This window comes from Lotus japonicus, chromosome 1 (genome assembly GCF_012489685.1).
Source record: "Lotus japonicus ecotype B-129 chromosome 1, LjGifu_v1.2".
Classification (NCBI taxonomy): Eukaryota; Viridiplantae; Streptophyta; class Magnoliopsida; order Fabales; family Fabaceae; genus Lotus; species Lotus japonicus.
This window is the reverse complement of record NC_080041.1, coordinates 8750073-8771146: the sequence shown is the minus strand read 5'-3', so window position 1 is coordinate 8771146 and position 21074 is coordinate 8750073. Positions and strand designations below refer to the sequence as shown.

The following is a 21074-nucleotide window of genomic DNA, read 5'->3' as shown; positions in this document are numbered from 1 at the left end:
TCTTGCCTTGCATAGAGACAAAAACATGGAAAACCAAACAGCATTCAGGATTTTCTTTTAAATGACAGCAAACGATCATAAGTACTCATCAAATATATTGGTAGAATACATATAGAACTGGAAACTCTGAAACTCAACTATTACATAGCTTTTTTTGTGTGGTCAAAATCTATTACATAGCTTTAAACAACCAAATAAGATGCACACATTTCATGACCATCATGCATCATCATCAATAGTCGTCACCATATGCTCGGAAACTATAGCGTTCTTGATATGGACCATTGAACCAGAGGTCGGCCTCAAACCACTTTGGGTACCGGACTAGGTCTCCCGCCACAAATTGCATGAATCGCTTGCTCCCTTCAGGCACAACTCTCACTTCACCTTCTTCTACGTACACCAGTTGGTCTACCTGCCAGTCCCAAGCCAACTTGCATTTTCCAGTCTTCCACGCTGACCATTTTGAAATTCCAAGCTGCGCTAGTCTTTCAGGAGAAACTTTTCTTTCCACCTTCACATTGTACAATTCCTCCAAGGATTTCTCCAACTTCATTGCTTTTATGCAACACCCTCCTCCTCTAGAAGAGTTACCTGACTTTCTGAAACCCCTTGAACCATTGACAGGAGAATAGGTGAAGGCTGATGCAGTGATCAAGCTTGCCATGCTTGTTCACAGTTCACACTCAATGTGCTTCACTTGCTAAACAGCAGAAATCTGCAAGAAAATTTTAAGAAATTCAAAGACCTCCAACTTTAATGATGAGCATTGAATAAAAGTTCTAAAAGGAATCAACACATTTGAATTGCCTCCTCAATTCCAATGAGTAATCCCTGTTACTTTTTAACTGCCATATACCCACAAAAAAACTCACTATGACATAACCTTCTGTACATTCTGTAGTGCAAAAGTGCAGTGAAGCTGCTCAGTCTCTCTCCTACCCTATGTAAGTTTGTTTGCTGGATTGTCAACGTATCCAACTTTATTGTAATTTTAAGAAGCCAATAAGGCAATAACACATACTGACATACTACCTATGAAGCACGGACTCGGACACGGACACGGGACACGGACAGGGCGGGAACGCCGACACGGCTAAACTCTAAAAAATAGGATACGGGGACACGGCTTATATATATATATATATATATATATATATATATATATATATATATTAAAAAAACATGATAATATGTTCACAAAATTAAGAGAACATTGTACTATAATATGTTGATCAATTCAATACAATAACACACACAATTAAGTCAGTAACAATGCTTCTTAATAGAAGCAAAAGAAGCTTGAAAATTGTACTATTTATCAATATCAGGCTACATTTTACCAAAGATTAGGAGAGTTTGAACTAAAACATCATTCAATCATTAGTCTGACTGTATGGTAATCAAAAATTTCAGAAAGTCTTACATATTTATGGTAGTGTATATGTACATATAATATAATCGATTAGGAGAAACCTTAGGTTGTGTTTGGATGGGGTGATTTTTGGGGGGAATGTAATTCTAGAGGGTATTTTAAATCCCTTAAATTGAAATACCTTGTTTGGATATTTATTTGTGGAATTCTGAAAATACTGGTAATTAAAAGAGGTAATTTAATTGAGGGATTATCGGGTAATCAGAATACCCTCAAAATAGGAAGTAATTGGAAAATCCCTCACTGCTCGTGTCTCTCACTCTCGTTCTCGCTCCCAATCTCACTCTCTCTGCAATTTCGCTCTTTCGATCTCACCCTCGCTCCCGATCTCACCCTCTCGCGATCTCGTTCTCTCGTTCTCGCTCTCCCGATCTCACTCTCTCTGCAAATCCCGATCTCACTCTCTCTGCAATCTCGCTCTCTCGTTCTTGCTCTCCCGATTCATGGAGTGGCTCTTTCTTCCCTCTTGATTCAGGTAAAATCTCTTGATTCTTTCACAAATTTTGCAGTATTGTTGTTGTGGTTGTTGTTGTTTTTTCGAATTTGATTTTGTTTTTGGAGTTGAAAATATCTGTTTTGTTCTTGTCTTGAGTTTTGTTCGTTGATGCTAGTATTGGGTTTGTGATGTTTTTTTTCTCCATTTTGTGCCTGGTTCAGAAGCAGATGAACATAGGTGAGGAAGGCAATAGTTTCTATTTTTTTACCAAAACAATAATTAGAGTTACATAAGAATTGCTCAAACTGAATCTGAAAATTGACTAGGCCTCAATTCTTGTGTAAATCAAAGGTACTTTAATCCTCTGTTGCTCTTGGCCTTGACCCACCTTGATTTCCAACCACCCTTTTGGAATTTCTTTGGTCCTTCCATGGTGATGGTATGCTTTTGTAGGTGTATTTCTAGATTAGGATGGTTTTGGGGAGAAACAAAGGGACAAAAACCCATTATGCAGAGAAGGAGTTTGATGAATAAAGAGTATTTTTATAGCAAGTAGCAATAGCATGATGTGTGTTATATATAATAAGGTGCATTGCATTCCTCAAGCATTATTCAAGTTGTCATGACAGTGATTTGTGTTTATTGTCACTGTTTTTTGCTAATCCTTGATGATCGGAAAAATATTTCAGGCTACTGCTATAAGTGGATACACTAGCAACTCTGCTTCTGCCAAGAAGTGCAGAAAGAAGAAGGTAAAGTTATTCATTTCATCTTATAGTCAAGCCTGTGATTTTAATATTTGTAGTGAGTTTTATTTCAAAACAACCATGGACATATTAGGATAGAAAGAACTTTTCACTACACTTCAGACGTTCATTGCTGCTGCTATATTGTCTTGCTATAATAACTAGGTAGTATTAAAAGATGAATTAATTTATCAGCAAAAAGAATTTATGGAGTAAAGGAGATTTTATTACATTTTCATTGCTGTGGTTATTCCGGAATAGATTAAGTTTAGTTGGAAAAGGGGTCCATCAACTCTGCTACTATGTCCAAGTTTAGTTTTATAATCTGCACAGAGATAAGACTTGCAGCTTATAGTCTGAATTTATTTTAGAACATTTCATCATAAAACCAAACACATATATGTTTATTTCAGGATTTAAAAGTAAAGGCGAAAAATGGACTTGCAGCCCTTACTCCAGGATTTGCTGGAGCCGACATTGCTAATGTTTGCAATGAAGCTGCTCTGATTGCTGCAAGAGGTGACAAAACACAAGTCACAATGGACCATTTTGAGGCAGCTATTGATAGGATTATTGGTGGTTTGGAGAAGAAGAACAAGGTATGCCATTTTTAGTTTTTATATTCATATTTAGAAAGATCTAGCCTATAGGAAATAGGCAGGGTAGGGCTTAGTATTTAAGTTTATAAAAGATCTGTACACTATAGGCATAGTTGTAGCCTTCATTTTTTCCATATTACTTTCCTTTCATCATCATTGTGAGAAAAATGAAGCTTTAGCAGATAATATTGTTCATTTATTTTAATAAATATTGTTCCACATGATATTTGGTTACGTACTGTTAGGACTGAAGAAGTGAAGAGCCCACAAGAGAGTTTGGCCCAACATGAGAGAGCGGGTCCTAGAGTATGGAAGGTATATTCTAGAAGAGGTAAAGAAAGGAATCTTAGGTAACGGACTAACAGAATAGTGAGAGAGAATGATTGTAATACTTCCCTGAATATAAGGAAGACTAGAGAGAGGTTGAGAGGTATCGAGATATTTTGTGTGATAGAGATATGAGTAGGAAGCATTAGCTTCCTATAGGAGCTTAGCTCTGGGCAGAAATCTGGGAACCATTCCCTTCTGTAATCTTTCCATTTTCATAAATAAGCAATCATCAACAGTTCATTTCCCAGTTATTACTCTGTTTACTGTGATTGTGAGTTTGGGTATCTAACACGTACCATGGAGAATGATAATGTTCCTGAGTAGACTGTCCATTATACCCCAAATCTTCTACTCTATCTGTGTATCTAATCTGCAGAAATAGTTGTTCTTTGGCTGTTGTTGCAATTTAAGACTTCATGATATATGAAGACTATAGGCTGCAATGAATTGAAAGTATTGAACTGAGTTTGGAGCTCTCACTTTGCTTTTTTCAGTTACTGGTTAAAGTTTATCTAATACCCTGTTTCATATCAAGGTAATAAGCAAGCTGGAAAGGCGTACTATCGCTTACCATGAGTCAGGCCATGCTGTTGCAGGTTGGTTCTTGGAACATTCTGAACCCTTGTTGAAAGTAACTATTGTTCCTCGTGGAACAGCTGCTCTTGGATTTGCGCAGTATGTTCCGAGTGAGAACCTTCTCATGACAAAGGAGCAGCTTTTCAATATGACTTGTATGACCCTTGTTGGTCGGGCTGCAGAGCAGGTTGTATAGCATTTCCTATTTTGTTTACTTACTGTTTTTGTCTTCTGTTTTTTCATTAGCTCTTTGTTGTATGAGTAATGCTGAATTGCTGATCTTTCTAGTTAAAGGGTGTAATATGATTCAGACTTTTATTTTTCACATTGACTAGTGATATCGCTTAATAAGTCATTATATATGGTAGAGCAATCCTCACCTTGACCTTAGCTTTTGGTCTTTGGGGATAAGTTAGGTCTAGCCCGAATTCGAATAGGGTATCAAGTCTATCCTAGATGTGGGCACATGACATGCAGTATTGATTTCCAAATAGACAATAACCTACCATAAACTGTAACAGCAATCAGGATCATAATCACTTATGATTTCTGCACATGATGTATTCAATCATAGAAGCTCATTTTGCTGCTATTATCTTTGTTCAGTTCTGTGGATGTATTTCAAAATTCTTCTGGTTATTAGTAATTGTCTAATGTTTGTTTATGTTTGAAGGAGAGATGAGGGGAAAAAGGAAAATGGCGGAAGCTAGTAACGAGGATAAGAAAGATGATAGCAGAGCTTACTTTACTTGGAACTTGGAGATGGACCGTGCACTTGCTGATTTTGAAAGCTCTTCCCATGGAGAGAAAGAAAGATTACATCTTAGCTTTTATGCACTGATTCGTGATTTGCTATAGTTTATGGACTCATTTGTAGTGTTTCCAACTTTTCATTATGCCACTGTTGAGACTTTGTTTTATTTATTTTTCATTTGGATTGATGTTAGCACTTGTTATAAACACAGTTTGAAATTTAAATAATAGAAAATGTGATATCTCTATGAATGTTTGTTTGGATTGATGTTCGCACTTGTTAAAAACACAGTGTTTCCAACTTTTCATTATGCCACTGTTGTGATCCAACTAATTTCAGATTTTTGAGTCAATTCAGGGGGTTTGGGCCGATTATAAAATTATGGGATGATTTTAAGTTAAGTTTATTTTATTATAATTATTCAAATAATATTAATTAGATTAAAAAAATAAGATAAAGGAAATTCAATTGATTCAATTGAATTCCCTAGCATTACCCAAACAAAGAATTTTAAAATTGATGGAATTTCATCACCTTATCCAAACAAGGGAATTTGAAAATCAAGGAAATTCAATTGAATCAATTGAATTCCCTAACATTTAAAATCCCTTGGATTTCTACATTCCTCCATCCAAACACAACCTTAAGAAACTAATTTAGGATAGTATATCTGTATATTTGTAATTAACACTATTGATACCTAATCAGATTGATCTTACAATTCTGAAGTACAATGATGTGCAGTAAAATGAGATTGAATAAATGAATTGCACTTAAGGGGTGCAAACCCTATTACAAACAGGAAAAACAAAGAACCAATAAAAGCAAGGGAAGAAAGCCTTCACAGTACATCAAAGAAGGAAGCAAAAACCAGAATATCAATATCCAATACTCATAAACACAAATAATCTAACCATGCTCACTCTCCCTATCAAGCAAAATCAGAGTGAAAACAAAATAAAGGTCTTACCTATTTCAAGTAACAGAGAAGGGAAGCAAGAGAGAAGACCAAGAGGTAGGAGGACACGTCACCGCTGGTGGAGAAGGAGGAGCGCCGCCGCTGGCGGAGGAAGGAGATGAAACACGCAAGAGAAGAGGAGAGGAGAAGAGTCGTGTTTGTGCGTTATGAGCCCACTGAATCATTGTTTTTTATTACCTTTGTTTGATGTTTAATTAGATAAGGTTGTTTATTTTTAATTTATCTTTTTTTTAAGTCAGAAAATAATAAAAAAATGGTACAAAGTGTCCCATATGTGTGTCCAGCCACAAAGGTGTGTCGGCTCAATATACAAGTCGTGTCCACGCCGTGTCCAAGCCGTGTCCGAGCCAAGAAATAATGTTTTTTTATTCAGACACGCCTCAGACGTGTCCGACACGTGTCGGTCACGTGTCGGTGGCGTGTCTGTGTCGTCTGCGTGTCGGACACGCGGACACGCCTCTGTTTTAAAGTGTCCGTGCTTCCCAGCATACTACTATAATTTTTAGAATTTGAGTTAAACCTAACTCTACCCCGAAAGTTAGCTTAGAGGTGAGAGTTCCTCTACCATTTATAAACACTTATTTGGCAATATTTCTAGTCAATGTGAGAACTCTCAACACACCCACTCATGCCAATGACTTTCCAATAAATGGATCTATGATAAGCTTTGTCAGCATCTTAAAATTTGAGTTAGGCCTAAATCCTAACTCTATCCCAAAAGCTAGCTTACAGGTGAGAGTTGCTCTACCATTTTTAGACACTTATTTAGCTATATCTCTAGTCAATCTCAACAATCATTATGGAAGGTATGACATGAATAAAGAAGGGGTTCATTCAAGGAAAGGGTGAGTCTAACATAGTGCCTACCTACCACTTTTGCAACCCTAAAACAATGAAAAGGACCATAAAAAAATAGGAAGTAAACATAAAAATCACCAATCTTTCACTTCCAGTTGTTCCAAATACTAATCATTGTCATCCTCATCCACCCAGAAAAAGGAAGTATATCACAGTAACAAAACTTCAGAACCCAAGGCACCCTAAATCAATTTACAAGATAACACTACTTATCTAATTAGGGTTTGTCACAAAGACCCAATTGGTGAATGCTTGACTCTCATATTTTACATGATAAGCTCCGATTTTCTGACTTGACATGAACAACCCACCAAGACTTACAGAAAAAATAAGAAACAAATGATTAAAGTTTGAAACTTTACCTGTTCAAAACAAATGCAGACGTGAAGATTTGAAGATGGAGTGAGGGTTTGGCTTCGTTCCTACAGCTAAACGATAAACCCTCTCTGGGTAGTGAGGTTTATCCCAAAAAGTTGAAACCTTTATATATATCTGTGTCTTTCACTGTTTTACTTTTACTCTCCTTTCTTACCGCATCCCCACTTTACCCTGATCTCTCTCTCTCTCTCTCTCTCTGTTTTGAGTGTTTTCTTTTTTTTACATAGCTATTTACCGTCGACAGTCGTAACTTATCAATTTGCCGCGGGTACTTGTATTAAGCTGTAAAAGATTGATCATAATATGCGCTACATTTCCATAAGTGAGTATCAGATCTTCAATTATAGTTAAGAGACGAAGTGAGCTAAACATCAAACTACACTTTTTGATTTATTTTAGGAAAGATAACTATAGCTATAGCAAGGGAAAAGACAAAAATACAGTTTTAGTGGTTAAACGTGTTCCCTTGTGGTTCTCAGATTTGTTACCTTGTTTTTTTTTCTTTCTATTTTATGATTATTGATAAACAAAACACAGGAGAAGCAGGGGAAGAGTGAAAAAAAAGGAGTTGCTTTACTTTGATTTCCTTCTTGTTTAGCTTGAATTTGTTGAGTTTCTTTTATTATGTTATTGCTTCAGCTTCAACCCTTCAATGGAGTATCTCATCTCACTGTGGGGACTCCATTCCCACTGAAGAAATGCAGCAGGAGAACCCTCCTTTTGAGACCACAAGCTGTTCCCTCAAGAACCCAGGTACCAATTCTTCAATTGCTGATATATGTGATGCCACTTTCTTTGTAATAATCAAGTCTAGATAAAGATTGTTTTTTTGTTTTTTGTTTCTAGAGGATAATGGAGAGTGTTTCAGTGAGTGGAGAAGTTGGTGGTGCTGGTGGAGCATACTCATATGAAGCTTTGAAAAGATTGGACCAGTTATGGTCAAGCTTGTGCTCAGCTCAAGAAGGTTCATGTCATTTAATGATTCTTACAGCGTGTTTGGTTTTGCGGTGAGAAGTCCATAATCACTTCCAGGAAGAAGTTACAAAGTACAGCTTCCGGAGTTACCATGCTTTGGATTGTGCGCCGCCACCGTGAATCCAAACACAATATTAAACTCATTTGAAAATGAGACAAGATAGCCTTACTTGTTTTTTTGGTTTTTTGTTTTTTTATCTTTTATGTATATTGCAGTTGTGCAAGAACCTCAGCAAGTTGTCTCTTCCATACCAAGCTTGTTTCGCTCATCCGATCTTGCTAACAAAGTAGAAGGCTCATATGATGTGTTAGTGTGTGGCGGCACTCTGGGAATCTTCATTGCCACAGCATTGTGTGCCAGAGGTCTCAGAGTTGCCATAGTGGAAAGGAATGTATTAAAAGGGGTAATTTTAGCTGCACTATAAGACATCAATCCTAGGTAGATAAGATCCAACAAATTGATTGAAAGGATCAAATTGAGTTTTGAGTTGTTTTTGTTGTTCGGATGATTAGAGAGAGCAAGATTGGAATATATCAAGAAAGGAGCTTTTGGAACTTGTAGAAGTTGGAGTCCTGGAAGAAGATGACATTGAAAGAGCCACATCAATAAATTTCAATCCTGTAATTCCTGAACTTCTTTAGTTTTGTTGCCAATCTCTATGTAGCAAGAATCATCTCAATTAGGTATCACTCCCTCACTATTATCTTGAAGCTACATTGGATATACATAACATACCCAAAGGCACTAAGAGATTGATAATAAGGAGGAATTGTTTGTTACAAATGACAGAATTCAAAGACCACAGCATATTGGTCCATTGGAGATCACATTATCTGAATAGTAAGACTTATTATCAAAAAGTACCAGAAATTTTAACACTTAACACACGTTTACTTAGCAGAAAAATACCTATGAACATACTTTTTTTAAACACACATTTTGAAGTTTGAAATCCCACTTTGACTTAACGGGAAAATTTACAAATAGAATGACACAAATTATGATACATGTTAACCTACTTATTTTTAACTGATACGGAAAAAAGTCCCTAAACAAACGGGTTCTAAATTTAGTATTTCAAAGTAATTTCCAAACCCTTCTGGAATATTTTTTGTTCCACAAAGAGCATTTAGTCCCCAACAGTTTCTCCTTTGAGCATAAAGCTATGTTACGAATGTGCTATGACTTATATATTGCCTTCATGCCAACTCTTCTTTTGTAACCTCTTCAGGATTTATACTACTTACTCTTCTTTTATTCTTCTTTCAACTAACTTGATCTAGGTGATTTAATGAACCATGCAGAATAGATGTGGATTCGAAAGCAAAGGGGATATCTGGGTCAACAATATTCTTCATCTTGGTGTTTCGTCAGTCTTCTTCCCATAAACTAGTTCTATATACCAGTAATTATTATCTTCTATACAGTTATGAGTGAATAATTTATGTATGTTCTTATTTGGTTGATAATTTTCTTTGTATTCTGTCTTCCTTGGAACTGAACAGTTTGCAGTTCTAGTTGCTTTAGACTTTAGAGTATGTTTGGATTATTTAATCTTTGGAGAAAATTCACTTGTATTTCTTCAAAAGCTCTAAGTAATATTTCGACTATAAGCAATTTTATAAAGATAATAAGCTAATCCAAACACATATTTAGTAGGTTATTTAGCAGACTGGATTTATAATTAGTATGAAATGTGCTAGAAGATGCGGAAAAAAAAAGATTGAAAATTTTCTACAAATGCTTCCTTGAGTTCATTACTATTGAAGTTGAAATCCTTATATGGCTAGTTTTACTAGTGTTGCACAAAAACAATTTTGAATTGCTATCAGGGCTTAGCTATCAGAAACGTGCATTTTCTTTTTAATATATGCTTGCAGTTCACAATAAAGTAATTTGAGTTTAAAATCCTGTATTCTGTTAAAGATCATAGTAAATTTTTTCCCTATTGCAGACCTGTAAAGATCATAGAGATTGTAAAGGAACGATTTATTTCTCTTGGCGGAGTCATTTTTGAGGGTTGCAGCGTCTCGTGCATTAATATATATGAGGATGCTGCTGTGAGTTTACTTAACTGATAGAACTAGTTATCCAGTGAAATCTTTAGGGTTATTTTGTAAAATCATCTCATTGGTGAATTATCATAATTGGACATAGTTATAGGCTATGCAGCCTATGCAGATGTTTTATGTATTGTATTTCTCTATATATGTTCAAATTTATAAATATCGCCTAACTGAGGACTCAATGATGAAGCAGCATGGAAACAAGGAATATATGCACTTAGCATTTAAATGAAAATCTTGAATCACAATTTGATTTTTGGGACAGGAGAATGATAATGTTTATTTTATTTGGTGTTAAAGAAACATGAACACATGTATTATTTTATTCTTTCAGGTTCTGAAACTTTCTGGCGACAAAATCTTGTCGTCTCGTCTTATAATTGATGCAATGGGGAACTTCTCCCCTATTGTAAAACAGGTCAGGAAAATATTTTTACTCATTGTTGCATCCAAACAGATTGTTTGATTTTCATCATGTTTTCACAAGGGTGTTTTTACATGTTTCATGAAATATAGGCACACGTTTCCATTTGCATGCGCTCCTTCGTTTATCTTTGTGAGGGTGTTCACATTGCACATGAATTGTCGTTGAGCGAAAATCGGGCAAATTTTCTGTTGTATGCAGGACACATTCACTTGTGTATGTAGGTTTACCTTTTACCATCATTTTACATGCATGCCACTATGCAGCATTTGTTTAATAAGTAGCCAACAAAGTTCCTAAATGATTACAAGGCTGAGATGATAGGCCAATAATGATCCCTTTCATTCAGTGTTGTTGATCGAATCAACACTAACTAGAATGAGATTGACAACTCTCTTGAAGAAAAAAGGATTCATTAGAGCATGTATGCTAATTTGATACATAAGACTAGTGAATATTAAAACCTTTTTTCTGAAGCATCGTTCCAGTGTCATGTTCAATGATTTTGCAGATAAGGCGTGGGAGGAAGCCTGATGGTGTTTGCCTTGTTGTTGGAACCTGTGCACGTGGTTTTGAAAGTAATTCCACTAGTGATGTCATATTCAGCAGCTCATCAGTAAAGAAAGTCGGAGATTCACAGGCTCAATATTTTTGGGAGGTAAGTTTTTACTATATCAATTGAATTATAATATCTCCATGTTTCATTTCTAAGAACTTTCACTGAAATATTCATAGGCATTTCCAGCAGCCTCGGGTCCCTTGGATCGTACTACTTATATGTTCACTTATGTAGAAGCTCAGCCAGGATCCCCAAAGTTGGAAGAATTATTGGAGGCATACTGGGATCTAATGCCAGAATATCAGGTTAGTTTCCTTTTCTCCCTTATGTTCTCTTATGTCTCTTGAACTTTTCCATTTTAGAGGACATCTTGTCCTCCTCTTGTTTGGACTTCTCTGCTTTTCTCTTTAAAGAATCTTCTTTTTCTATGAAAAGATAACTACAAGATGAGGTATTTTTTTCTCTTCCAATCTGTTTTTAACAAGCAAACTAGAAGCTTGACTGATACATTTAGTTATGTATTGTGTGTTGTCCTTGCCTTTTATCTCTTGTAAGGAGTACTTGAGAAATCAGTTTCTTAGTGATTATGCTTAACCATAAAGTTAGTACTTTACATTCTTCAACTGTTCTTTTTTCTAGTTTATAGCGACATAGGCTACCTAACATAGACTTGATATGATGCTTCCCTCTGTTCTCCTGTGTTCAGCTCTGTTGCTCCCTACTTGGTGATGTCAATTTGCAATTTTTATGTGATAGGGTGTTTCTCTTGACAATTTAGAGATACTGAGAGTTATCTATGGCATCTTTCCGACATATCGTGAGAGGTACTAATATGTATCATATGATATACCTACCAATTTTATTTCATATCTTCTTAATTAGCTTATTATCATTTCTTTTACTGTGACACCATAAAATGTTTGATGATATGGAGCATTTAACAGCCCTCTGCCAGCTGCTTTTAGTAGAGTTTTACAGGTAACTTCTGCTTTACACTTCAAAAGCCTCAACTAAATTTAAGTCATCTATGATCCTTATAGTAATATTAAAGCAATGAAGCTTTATTATGTAGTTTGGTGATGCTAGTGGCATACAATCACCTGTTTCATTTGGTGGTTTTGGGAGTTTGACCAGACATCTTGGGAGAATATCAGCTGGTATTTCAAACTTTCTATGAAGGAATCTTTTGCATTGTTGTTGGACAGGATTGACTTGTTTTTTGTATCTTTGAATGTTAACTATTTATCTTTTACTTACTTTTTGTGGAACTCCCAACTATGGTTTTTCTTTACCTTTTCTTCTGTCTTTAGCAACATTAAAAATTTAGAACAACCTAATTCAACAAATAAAACCAAAATGATTTTGGAAGCTATTATAAGAAGAACTAATAAGAAACTCATAAAGGGCAGATAACAACAACAGTAGTTTTATCTCACGTAGTGAGGTCAGCAATACGGTCAGTACTACGTTGGCTGCCAGTCTAAAACAAACTTCCTCCTTTACCCGAGCTTAGGACCGGCTATAATATTGAGATAACAGAGCAATAACATTGCGATAATCTAATCCCTTCCACTTTGCTATGATGAAGGCATATATGAAGCAATCAATGGTGATTATCTTGACTCATACAACTTGTCTCTGCTGAACCCATACATGGTACTTTTCTTGTTTTCTAAAAGGTTTAAATTAGTATATTTCAGAAACTGCACATGAACTTGAGTACCCTGACCTTAATTTTGTATAATGCAGCCCAACCTGAGTGCTTCATGGTTGTTCCAAAGAGCAATGTCTGCAAAGAAACAGTCCAATGTTCCTCCAGATTTCATCAATGAGCTTCTTTTTGCCAATTTTAGCTGTATGCAGGTAGATTATCTCTCTCACAACTCAGATTAGTTTTATCTTCTTTCAAATGGTTGCTTCTATGCTATCTTTCACTCTTGCAGAGGCTAGGGGATCCAGTGCTTAGACCATTTCTACAGGTGATTTCATAGATCCTGGAACCATGGATATGTTTTTTGGTTTATGAGTTTGAGATGTTCTTCCCAAATGGTTCAATTATTTGAGATGAGAACCAATATTCATTTCTGACCCTGGAACAATAACTATGCTGAGCTATCTTATATTATTCATTAAAGGATGTTGTACAATTTGGGCCACTTTCCAAGACATTAGGCTTGGTTATGTTAACAAAGCCTCAAATACTCCCATCCATATTCAAACAGGTATTTCATGAGTTTATCTGTTGTTCACTTCTTGGTTCTTTTCTTCATATCATGAATGCACAATGAATCCTCAAATCAGAAGTTTTCACTTGTTTTTTCAATGCATTTGTAGTTATTTGTCAAAAATAGCATTAAGAATGAAAGAAAAGAATGAAGGCTGTTGTCTCCAAAGTTCAATCTTCAGCTGATTATTACATTTTGTTCTGTATTATATCTCTTTTTCACTAAGACTGAGATAACTCATATATTATATAGACAAATCTCTAGTAGTAGTACCTAATTGGCAGTCAATGCAATTGAGGTAAACTTTTGAGCAGTTTTTCAGATATGATCAACATTGCAAAGCTATAATAAATTAAGTGGCATAACTCATTAGTGAAGCATGCTTTTCAAATATAGGGGATTTAGAATTTGATCTTGTTCCAGGTTGGTGTTCCTGTACTTCTTGACTGGTCCAGACATTTTCTGATGCTTGGTTACTATACCTTTCTTTCCACCTTTGCTGATCCAATTGCGAGGTAATAGTCATTTCATTTTTAAAGTCTTCTTAATCCACTCATTACTCTCTTTATTCATTCAACAATGTTCAATAAAGAAGTCCTTATAATCTACTTCATGTGCCCTCACATGTTCCATTCATTGCTAGGCCATTTTTAAATACACTGCCATCCAAGACTAGTTTCCAGTGGAAGCGGCATCTTGAGGCTTGGAAATATGGAGCTGGTCTTGATTACAAGCTATAGTATAAATGACTACTTTTACATATGATTCAGACCAACCTGATACAGGATGTTTCTCTTCAAATTTACCACTTTCACATCAAGTGAGGTGACATAAAATGAAAATCATGGAAATTAGACATGCTTATAGATCTCAGCGAAGTTTGTTACTTGGCCCTCAATTTGTCTAGGGATGCTTATGTTCCATTTCAATTTTCATCTAATTGTAATACTATTACTAACCAATTATAAGGATTTACAGGTTTGTAATTATAACATGCATGTCTTCCACAACAAGTTGAGATTCTTCTCTTTAGGGTATGTTTGGATTGATGGAACATAATGGAACGGAGCGGAATGGAACACGAAGGAACGGAATGGAGTGGAATGGAACGGAGTAAATTTCTTATTCCATTGTTTGGGTATTTTATGATGGAGCGGAGGAAAATTACCACTCTATTGTTTGGGTTATGGACGGAGTGGTACAAGTTATTATTATTATTTTTCCTATATTACCCTTACTATAAAACTATTAACTATTAATTGCTCTATTTCAAAAAAAATATCTTCACTCATCTTTTCTTTTTTTGAGTAGAAATAGTGACACCCTTATTTTCTTACTTAGAACCATCCCAATTTTACCATTAGGTGTTTATTTCTTATGGTTGTTTATACTCCAATATTAATAAACAAGATTTAGATGAATTAATGTAAAAAAAATAAAATAGAAGAGCAAGACAGATAATGAGAGCGAACAACTAAATAACAAAAAAAAGGCCAAAAAAAACTTAGCAGGTAAGTAGCAGATAGCAGAACGTGGGAAAGGGGTTATTTTCAACGTGGGAGAGTGGGTTAATGAGGGGTATATTAGTATTTTTATAATTTTACATGAAGCATGCTTTTCAAATATAGGGGATTTAGAATTTGATCTTGTTCCAGGTTGGTGTTCCTGTACTTCTTGACTGGTCCAGACATTTTCTGATGCTTGGTTACTATACCTTTCTTTCCACCTTTGCTGATCCAATTGCGAGGTAATAGTCATTTCATTTTCAAAGTCTTCTTAATCCACTCATGACTCTCTTTATCCATTCAACAATGTTCAATAAAGAAGTCCTTATAATCTACTTCATGTGCCCTCACATGTTCCATTCATTGCTAGGCCATTTTTGAATACACTGCCATCCAAGACTAGTTTCCAGTGGAAGCGGCATCTTGAGGCTTGGAAATATGGTGCTGGTCTTGATTACAAGCTATAGTATAAGTGGCTACTTTTACATATGATTCAGACCAACCTGATACAGGATGTATCTCTTCAAATTTACCACTTTCACATCAAGTGAGGTGACATAAAATGAAAATCATGGAAATTAGACATGCTTATAGATCTCAGCGAAGTTTGTTACTTGGCCCTCAATTTGTCTAGGGATGCTTATGTTCCATTTCAATTTTCATCTAATTGTAATACTAACCAATATAAGGATTTACAGGTTTGTAATTATAACATGCATGTCTTCCACAACAAGTTGAGATTCTTCTCTTTAGTGAGTCAGCCCAAAAGATATTTTATATTTTACTCTTAACTTTGGGAAACAAGGGGAAGTCTGTATCCCGTTTAACTAGATAAAAATAATAATTTGGCTTAATTGCACTTTTGGTCCCCCAACTTTGGCCTTCCTACGAAAATCGTCACCGAACTTCAAAATTAGCAAAAATCATCCTCAACGTTTACACCCTGTTGCAAAACTGGTCTGTCGTCACACTTCCGTCTAACAACTAACGTTTTCTGGGTAAAAAATAATAAAATATTAAAAAACTTCATCATATTCATCTTCTTCATACCTTCAAACCCATAATTCCAGAAAGAAAGAAAAAAATTCATGATTCAAGAATCTCATTACAAACTAACAATTCTGAGGCACAAATATTGATATTGCATTTTCTATTATGGAAAAGAATTGAATCTGGGTTTCTCTGAGCGTTGGAGAAAATTAATCTTTATTCATCATCTTACAACAAAAACTCAGAATATGAAATTTACTCATCATTATCTCCAATAGTCTTTCATCATCCTCATCCCTAACAACAAAAAAACTCAAAAAAATGAATTATTTATCATCTCTTCATCCTCACCCAAAAAGCACAAGAGTGCCTACAATAATTTTAAGAAACATTAGAAAGGAAAAAAAATTCAACTGCTGATAATAATTTTTCATCTTCAAAGGAAACGACACTAATCCACTTTGCTATATTCATTGCCGTCACCATGTTCCGGCCAACAACACATCAAACGGTGAGCGGCACAGTGAGCGACAAGGCGAAGATCAAAGAAGGAACGCTTAAGCGGTCTTGCACCACCACGAAGATAGGATCTGAACCCCTATCCTCTGTGAGATGTGCTGCAACAACCCAACACCTGGTTCGCTACGTCACGTCACGCCGAAGCAGCACAAGCGAGAAGCAGAGCGCGAGAAAATGGGTTTTTTTCTGGGTTTGTTGATGGGAGAATATTACTCTTCTTCACCTCATCATCTTTAATCCAACCCAGATTTGCAACGACAATGGAACTCGTATCAAGTTTTGAGTTGGTTTTGAAGCTCAAATAAACATTTGGGGTTGATTTATGGAAGGTTGATGCTGGTTTTGAAGCTCAGAGAAACCCAGATCGTTTGCCAACTTCTCCACCGCTAGATTTTTGTGCCTCAGAATTTATGCTTGATTAATTGTTAGTTTGTAATGAGATTCTTGAATCATGAATTTTTTTTTTGTTTTTTCTGGAATTCTGAGTTTGAAGGTATGAAGAAGATGAAGATGATGAAGTTTTTTCTTATTTTATTATTTTTTACCCAGAAAACGTTAGTTTTTAGACGGAAGTGTAACGACTGACCAGTTTTGCAACAGAGTGTAAACGTTGAGGATGGTTTTTGCTAATTTTGAAGTTTGGGGACGATTTTCGCAGGAAGGTCAAAGTTGAGGGACCAAAAGTGCAATTAAGCCTAATAATTTGCATAACACATGTTCACTCAATTGGTATGGACGGCTCAGAAGGTTGTGAGTTTAAATCCGGTTGCCGATGTGAGGATTGTGTTGGTGAACGATCGGTAGCGACCATATGTCTTAAGAGGCATGCTCTGACCCATAGTGGCGATCGGAGCTGAACCCACCCAAACTTTTAATTCAATACAAAAAATACATGAATATATACATACAATCCCAACAATGCTATATTTACTATCACCATCCAGTATATCTATCATCTATTTTGCTCCCAAAAACAAAGTAATTGTTGAATTAACCAAAACAACAATATTGTTCCATTTACTATCAACTTAATTATTGATTGCACTACTTTTACTCTCCAGCAAGCTTTCACATCTACAACCACTATAACAGCCAGGGACACACTTCATCCAAATTATTTACCAATCGCCTAAGTCACTATTTTTGAAGCAAATTGAAAAGGAAAACAAACAAAAGTTTAAATATCAATCTGATGTTTTAGGACCCCAAATTTTAGATAGCTCCTTTACTACTGTCTTCTGCTTAACATCGTCCCTTTCCAAATGCCATTTTCTTGACATATTCTCAGCCTACAAACCAAAGTTTTGAGTTATGCCTGTCAATTGAAATATTCAGAAGTAAAAAAGAAATGCAATATAAAAAATACCCATATTTTCAAGGGAATAAATTGCTTTTCGATATTTCCAAGCTGTGGCTCAACAAAGTCTTTCCCCTTAGTTTTCAGGTCACTGATCTGTTAAAACAACAAAATATTAGGATCAAGAAGTCAAGAAACTGGAATTTGCAATTTAAGGCTACATCATAGTCTCTTTGATAGAATTGAAAAGCCATTAACGACAAAATGCTTTGTTTTATGGGAAGAAGTTTTATGGTCCTAAATGTGCACTTAACATGAATAATGATGACAGAAAATGGAATAGTTGCGAGGTAGGCATTCAAGTGAGTTAATTAATTTCTTCCTTACGAAAGCCAAAAAAAGCGCATGCGAATAGTACAAAAGAACTTGTTAAATAGAGTTCTAGAGTCAACATATACCTAAAATTACTTACATTATGCAACTCTAACTTAGAGGCCGCCAAACCAAATACCAGTGCAGCACTACCAAATATAATTGCAGTTGCAGCAGCAAATGCCTTTCCAACTATAAAATTGAAAAGAAAAAAAAAACTCCATTAGAAATTATGGGTACCATCATCAAAACAGTTGCCGGATGGCACCTTTTTACCCAACATTATTGGAATGCTAAGCACAACAAAGTCAGATAAAGCCATAAATCAATATCTTAATGAAAATAACCGCCTATTTTGATGTTGTAGTAATTTGATTAGAAGAAAGCGAGGTTATTGCCTGGACTCAGCATCCTAAAATGCAGGATACCAATGCATGTATCTTCATAGGTATAGTGTGTATAAACTAAAATACACAAAGCTGTACATATAAACAGTGCAATTTCAACAGTGAGAGTAGCAAGTGCTATTGCATGCTATTAGTGACTATGATCCCTATAAGTTTCTCCACATCTCTCAGGGTTCTGTTAACAACCCCATAGTAGCATGCCCCACTTTTGTTTTTCATAATCTAATTCATACTTTGTCCAAAGACTGAGATAAGAACGCCTGTTTTGAATTTATTGCTAACCCTATTACTGGATACTCAACCCTACTTATAACAGAAGGTAACTTCTGCCCAAATAATATGTTACCCCCCCCCCCTCCCCCCCCCCTCTCTCTTTAAACCGGAGATGATGTATGCCTTAATTACCTCTTCCTTATTCACAATTTATTCAAAACATAAACATTTCAGTCTAAATCTCAAGCTAATAGGTTGCCCTTGAAGTAAAGTCCAACAAATCCAAAAATAAGCCTTGAACAGCCTACAGCAACAGTGACTTAAATTTCCAAATATTGCTAATTTGAAATCATAACCACAAGTTTCTCTATTGTTACGAGGAAACTATGAAGGTTTAACTTTAGCTCGTGTAATCAATGAGAAACTCTAAGCTTCACAACTTCCCTCACTCATTAATATGCTCTTCAAACCCAATAAATTGTCTAAACTCCCCTGTGACACCCTCAACATTTATATTCCCACATCCACTCAAACTGGCTAGACCAAGTTGCATAGTAAAACTGTAGAAGTGCCCCATGCTTAACATATTTAATCAAGGTTAAACAGAGATTAACACATTCTGTAAAGTAACCATAGAATGACCATAAGTGATGGTGAACCTCTCCACACCCTCAGTTTTCTACCAACCATCAGCTGATAGTACAGTTTCACTATATTTCCACAGAGATGTGATGTGTAGATTGAGGGTACCAAATATAGTATACATAAATTTTCCAAGTAAATACTTTGACAACAATGAACATATTCTTAGGCAAGAAAAAACAAATTCTTTCCTGATGTTGCATCAGAGATTCATCCACATATCACACTCACACAGACACACACACCCCTATTTTCAATCCACAAATATTGAAAAATGCTTCTGGCATTCACATCTTACAAAAATCACAAATCAGCAAAAGAGAGCATTTACCAAAAGAGCAAGTTAATGAAAAGAATAAAATGTACCATGAGCAAGCCCTTCAGCTGCAGCTTTTAACTTCTCCGGGTTAGCCTGAACACTATACCTATCTTGACGCAAGTCATTAGCTGTTGAAGCTGAAACTGTACCTGTTGCTTGAGGCAGTTCCCACCTGCAACCAGCAAACCATCATCAACTTAAAAAAAAAATGGAAACCCAAATGCTAAAACCTCATATGATTAGTTAATTTGAGGAGAAAGGAATAATCACCTTTTGGGGCCAAACGTGACCTGGGGAAGTGAAAGGTAAGAACGGAGAGGGTTGATAGCATCAGGGGAGAGGGAAGATTGGATTTTGGGGTCAGAAGGAAGGACCCATTTGGAAGCTAAGAAAGATGAAGAGGTTGCGGTGTCGTTTCTGAGCACTTTGGAAGGAAGGGAGTGCCTCAGAACCTCAGGAAGCACATCGGCGGCAGCCTCCGCATCGGCGACGGTGGTGGCGACGGTGGTGGCGGCGGTGGTGGTGGGATTGGGATGAGGATTCTTTTGGGATAATTTCCCGACAGCTTGTTTGGATTCCTGGAAAAAATAAGCAGCTTCTTTGCCTGCTAATCTTCCCGCGAGAAAACTCATGATGTTGTTCTTGTTCCAACCAGATTACTCTGTGTCGGTTATGTTGTTTCTTTCTTTGAATGCAAAATAAACTTGTGCTACCCATATTTATATCTACTAGTATCTACTATTAATTATTTTCTTTTTATTATATTTTAGCTTTCCTAATGCAAGATAATTTTTTATGTTTATATTATTTGTCAATTGTGAATCGGACTCGTTAGATGCGGTGACGCTTGTGCATTATGTGTCTGTGGCGACGTATTTGTATGCTTCTATAATTTGGGATGACTTAATCCTCATATTAGTCCCTGTCTTTGAGTTGTCGTCTGAACCAGGTCCCTGACCGGAAAAATTTGTGGATTAAATCCCTCTCTTTTAAAAACGTATGGAGCCCGTCCCTGCCGGAGCTCCAAGCTCCGGCGAGTGATGATGTAGCGTGCTGACTGTGTAAATGAAGCTGACATGGCACTAAAAAAAATTAAAAAAAATTACACATCATAAAATTAAATTAAATTAAATTAACAAAATCAAATTAAATTAAAAACTCAAATTAACCCCAATTCTAAATCCCTAATTCAGAAACACCAAAACCTAATTCCTAACCCTAAATCAAACACAATCCCTAATCTAGTTCTTCCATCTTCATTGCAGGCAACAGATGCAGTAGCAGCAAAGGGAGAAGAAATTGCCATCTCCCGAGAGATTATCAACAATTGAAGATTTCTTCACTTCTGATGTTACCTAAATCCCTAATTCAGAAGCAGAAAAGGTAGAAGAAGTTGGGGATTTTGTTGTTACAGATCTCTCCAATTCGGTGATGAGTTGCCATGCGAGGTCGAATTGGTGAACCTTGGC

At 36.0% G+C, this 21074-nt stretch overlaps 3 protein-coding genes across 5 annotated transcripts; 1 reads left to right on the top strand and 2 right to left on the bottom strand.

Annotated features, from left to right (window-relative positions):
- Positions 1 to 28: 28 nt before the first annotated feature.
- LOC130733450 (uncharacterized) lies at positions 29 to 6023 on the bottom strand. The gene is made up of 2 exons (XM_057585622.1): positions 5847 to 6023; positions 29 to 718 (listed from the first exon to the last, which is right to left on the bottom strand). The coding sequence occupies exon 2, from the start codon at positions 665 to 667 to the stop codon at positions 233 to 235; it is 435 nt and encodes a 144-aa protein (XP_057441605.1). The 5' UTR covers positions 668 to 718; positions 5847 to 6023; the 3' UTR covers positions 29 to 232.
- Positions 6024 to 7594: 1571 nt separating this feature from the next.
- On the top strand, positions 7595 to 15608 carry LOC130733447 (uncharacterized). 3 transcript variants are annotated; one of them, XR_009017471.1, is made up of 21 exons: positions 7599 to 7844; positions 7938 to 8055; positions 8283 to 8470; positions 8580 to 8687; positions 9372 to 9436; positions 10022 to 10127; positions 10468 to 10551; positions 11069 to 11215; positions 11293 to 11421; positions 11873 to 11940; positions 12061 to 12094; positions 12189 to 12273; positions 12705 to 12772; positions 12866 to 12979; positions 13060 to 13095; positions 13252 to 13338; positions 13765 to 13856; positions 13985 to 14166; positions 14320 to 14454; positions 14997 to 15088; positions 15217 to 15608. XR_009017471.1 is itself a non-coding variant. In XM_057585619.1 (18 exons), exons 1-18 carry the CDS (start codon positions 7716 to 7718, stop codon positions 14079 to 14081), a joined length of 1755 nt encoding a protein of 584 aa, XP_057441602.1. In that variant the 5' UTR covers positions 7600 to 7715; the 3' UTR covers positions 14082 to 14333. The 3 variants fall into 3 exon arrangements, 1 of the variants encoding a protein (XP_057441602.1); XM_057585619.1 differs by lacking the exons at positions 14997 to 15088; positions 15217 to 15608 and having other exon boundaries at positions 7600 to 7844; positions 13985 to 14333; XR_009017472.1 differs by lacking the exons at positions 12189 to 12273; positions 13252 to 13338; positions 13765 to 13856; ... (2 more) ...; positions 14997 to 15088; positions 15217 to 15608 and having other exon boundaries at positions 7595 to 7844; positions 13060 to 13086.
- Positions 15609 to 17345: 1737 nt separating this feature from the next.
- LOC130733449 (uncharacterized) lies at positions 17346 to 20297 on the bottom strand. The gene is made up of 5 exons (XM_057585621.1): positions 19876 to 20297; positions 19653 to 19777; positions 18125 to 18216; positions 17722 to 17808; positions 17346 to 17644 (listed from the first exon to the last, which is right to left on the bottom strand). The coding sequence occupies exons 1-5, from the start codon at positions 20235 to 20237 to the stop codon at positions 17540 to 17542; spliced, it is 771 nt and encodes a 256-aa protein (XP_057441604.1). The 5' UTR covers positions 20238 to 20297; the 3' UTR covers positions 17346 to 17539.
- Between the last annotated feature and the right edge of the window lie 777 nt (positions 20298 to 21074).

Coding starts and splice junctions, on each gene's coding strand:
- LOC130733450 (XM_057585622.1), bottom strand. CDS start 667: ATGGCAAGCTTGATCACTGCATCAGCCTTCACCTATTCTCCTGTCAAT.
- LOC130733447 (XM_057585619.1), top strand. CDS start 7,716: ATGTTATTGCTTCAGCTTCAACCCTTCAATGGAGTATCTCATCTCACT. Junction 10,128..10,467: donor ATATATATGAGGATGCTGCT/GTGAGTTTACTT, acceptor TTATTCTTTCAG/GTTCTGAAACTTTCTGGCGA. Junction 12,095..12,188: donor CTTTTAGTAGAGTTTTACAG/GTAACTTCTGCT, acceptor TTTATTATGTAG/TTTGGTGATGCTAGTGGCAT.
- LOC130733449 (XM_057585621.1), bottom strand. CDS start 20,237: ATGAGTTTTCTCGCGGGAAGATTAGCAGGCAAAGAAGCTGCTTATTTT. Junction 18,217..19,652: donor AGCTGAAGGGCTTGCTCATG/GTACATTTTATT, acceptor TCAATTTTATAG/TTGGAAAGGCATTTGCTGCT. Junction 17,809..18,124: donor CTAAGTTAGAGTTGCATAAT/GTAAGTAATTTT, acceptor TTGTTTTAACAG/ATCAGTGACCTGAAAACTAA.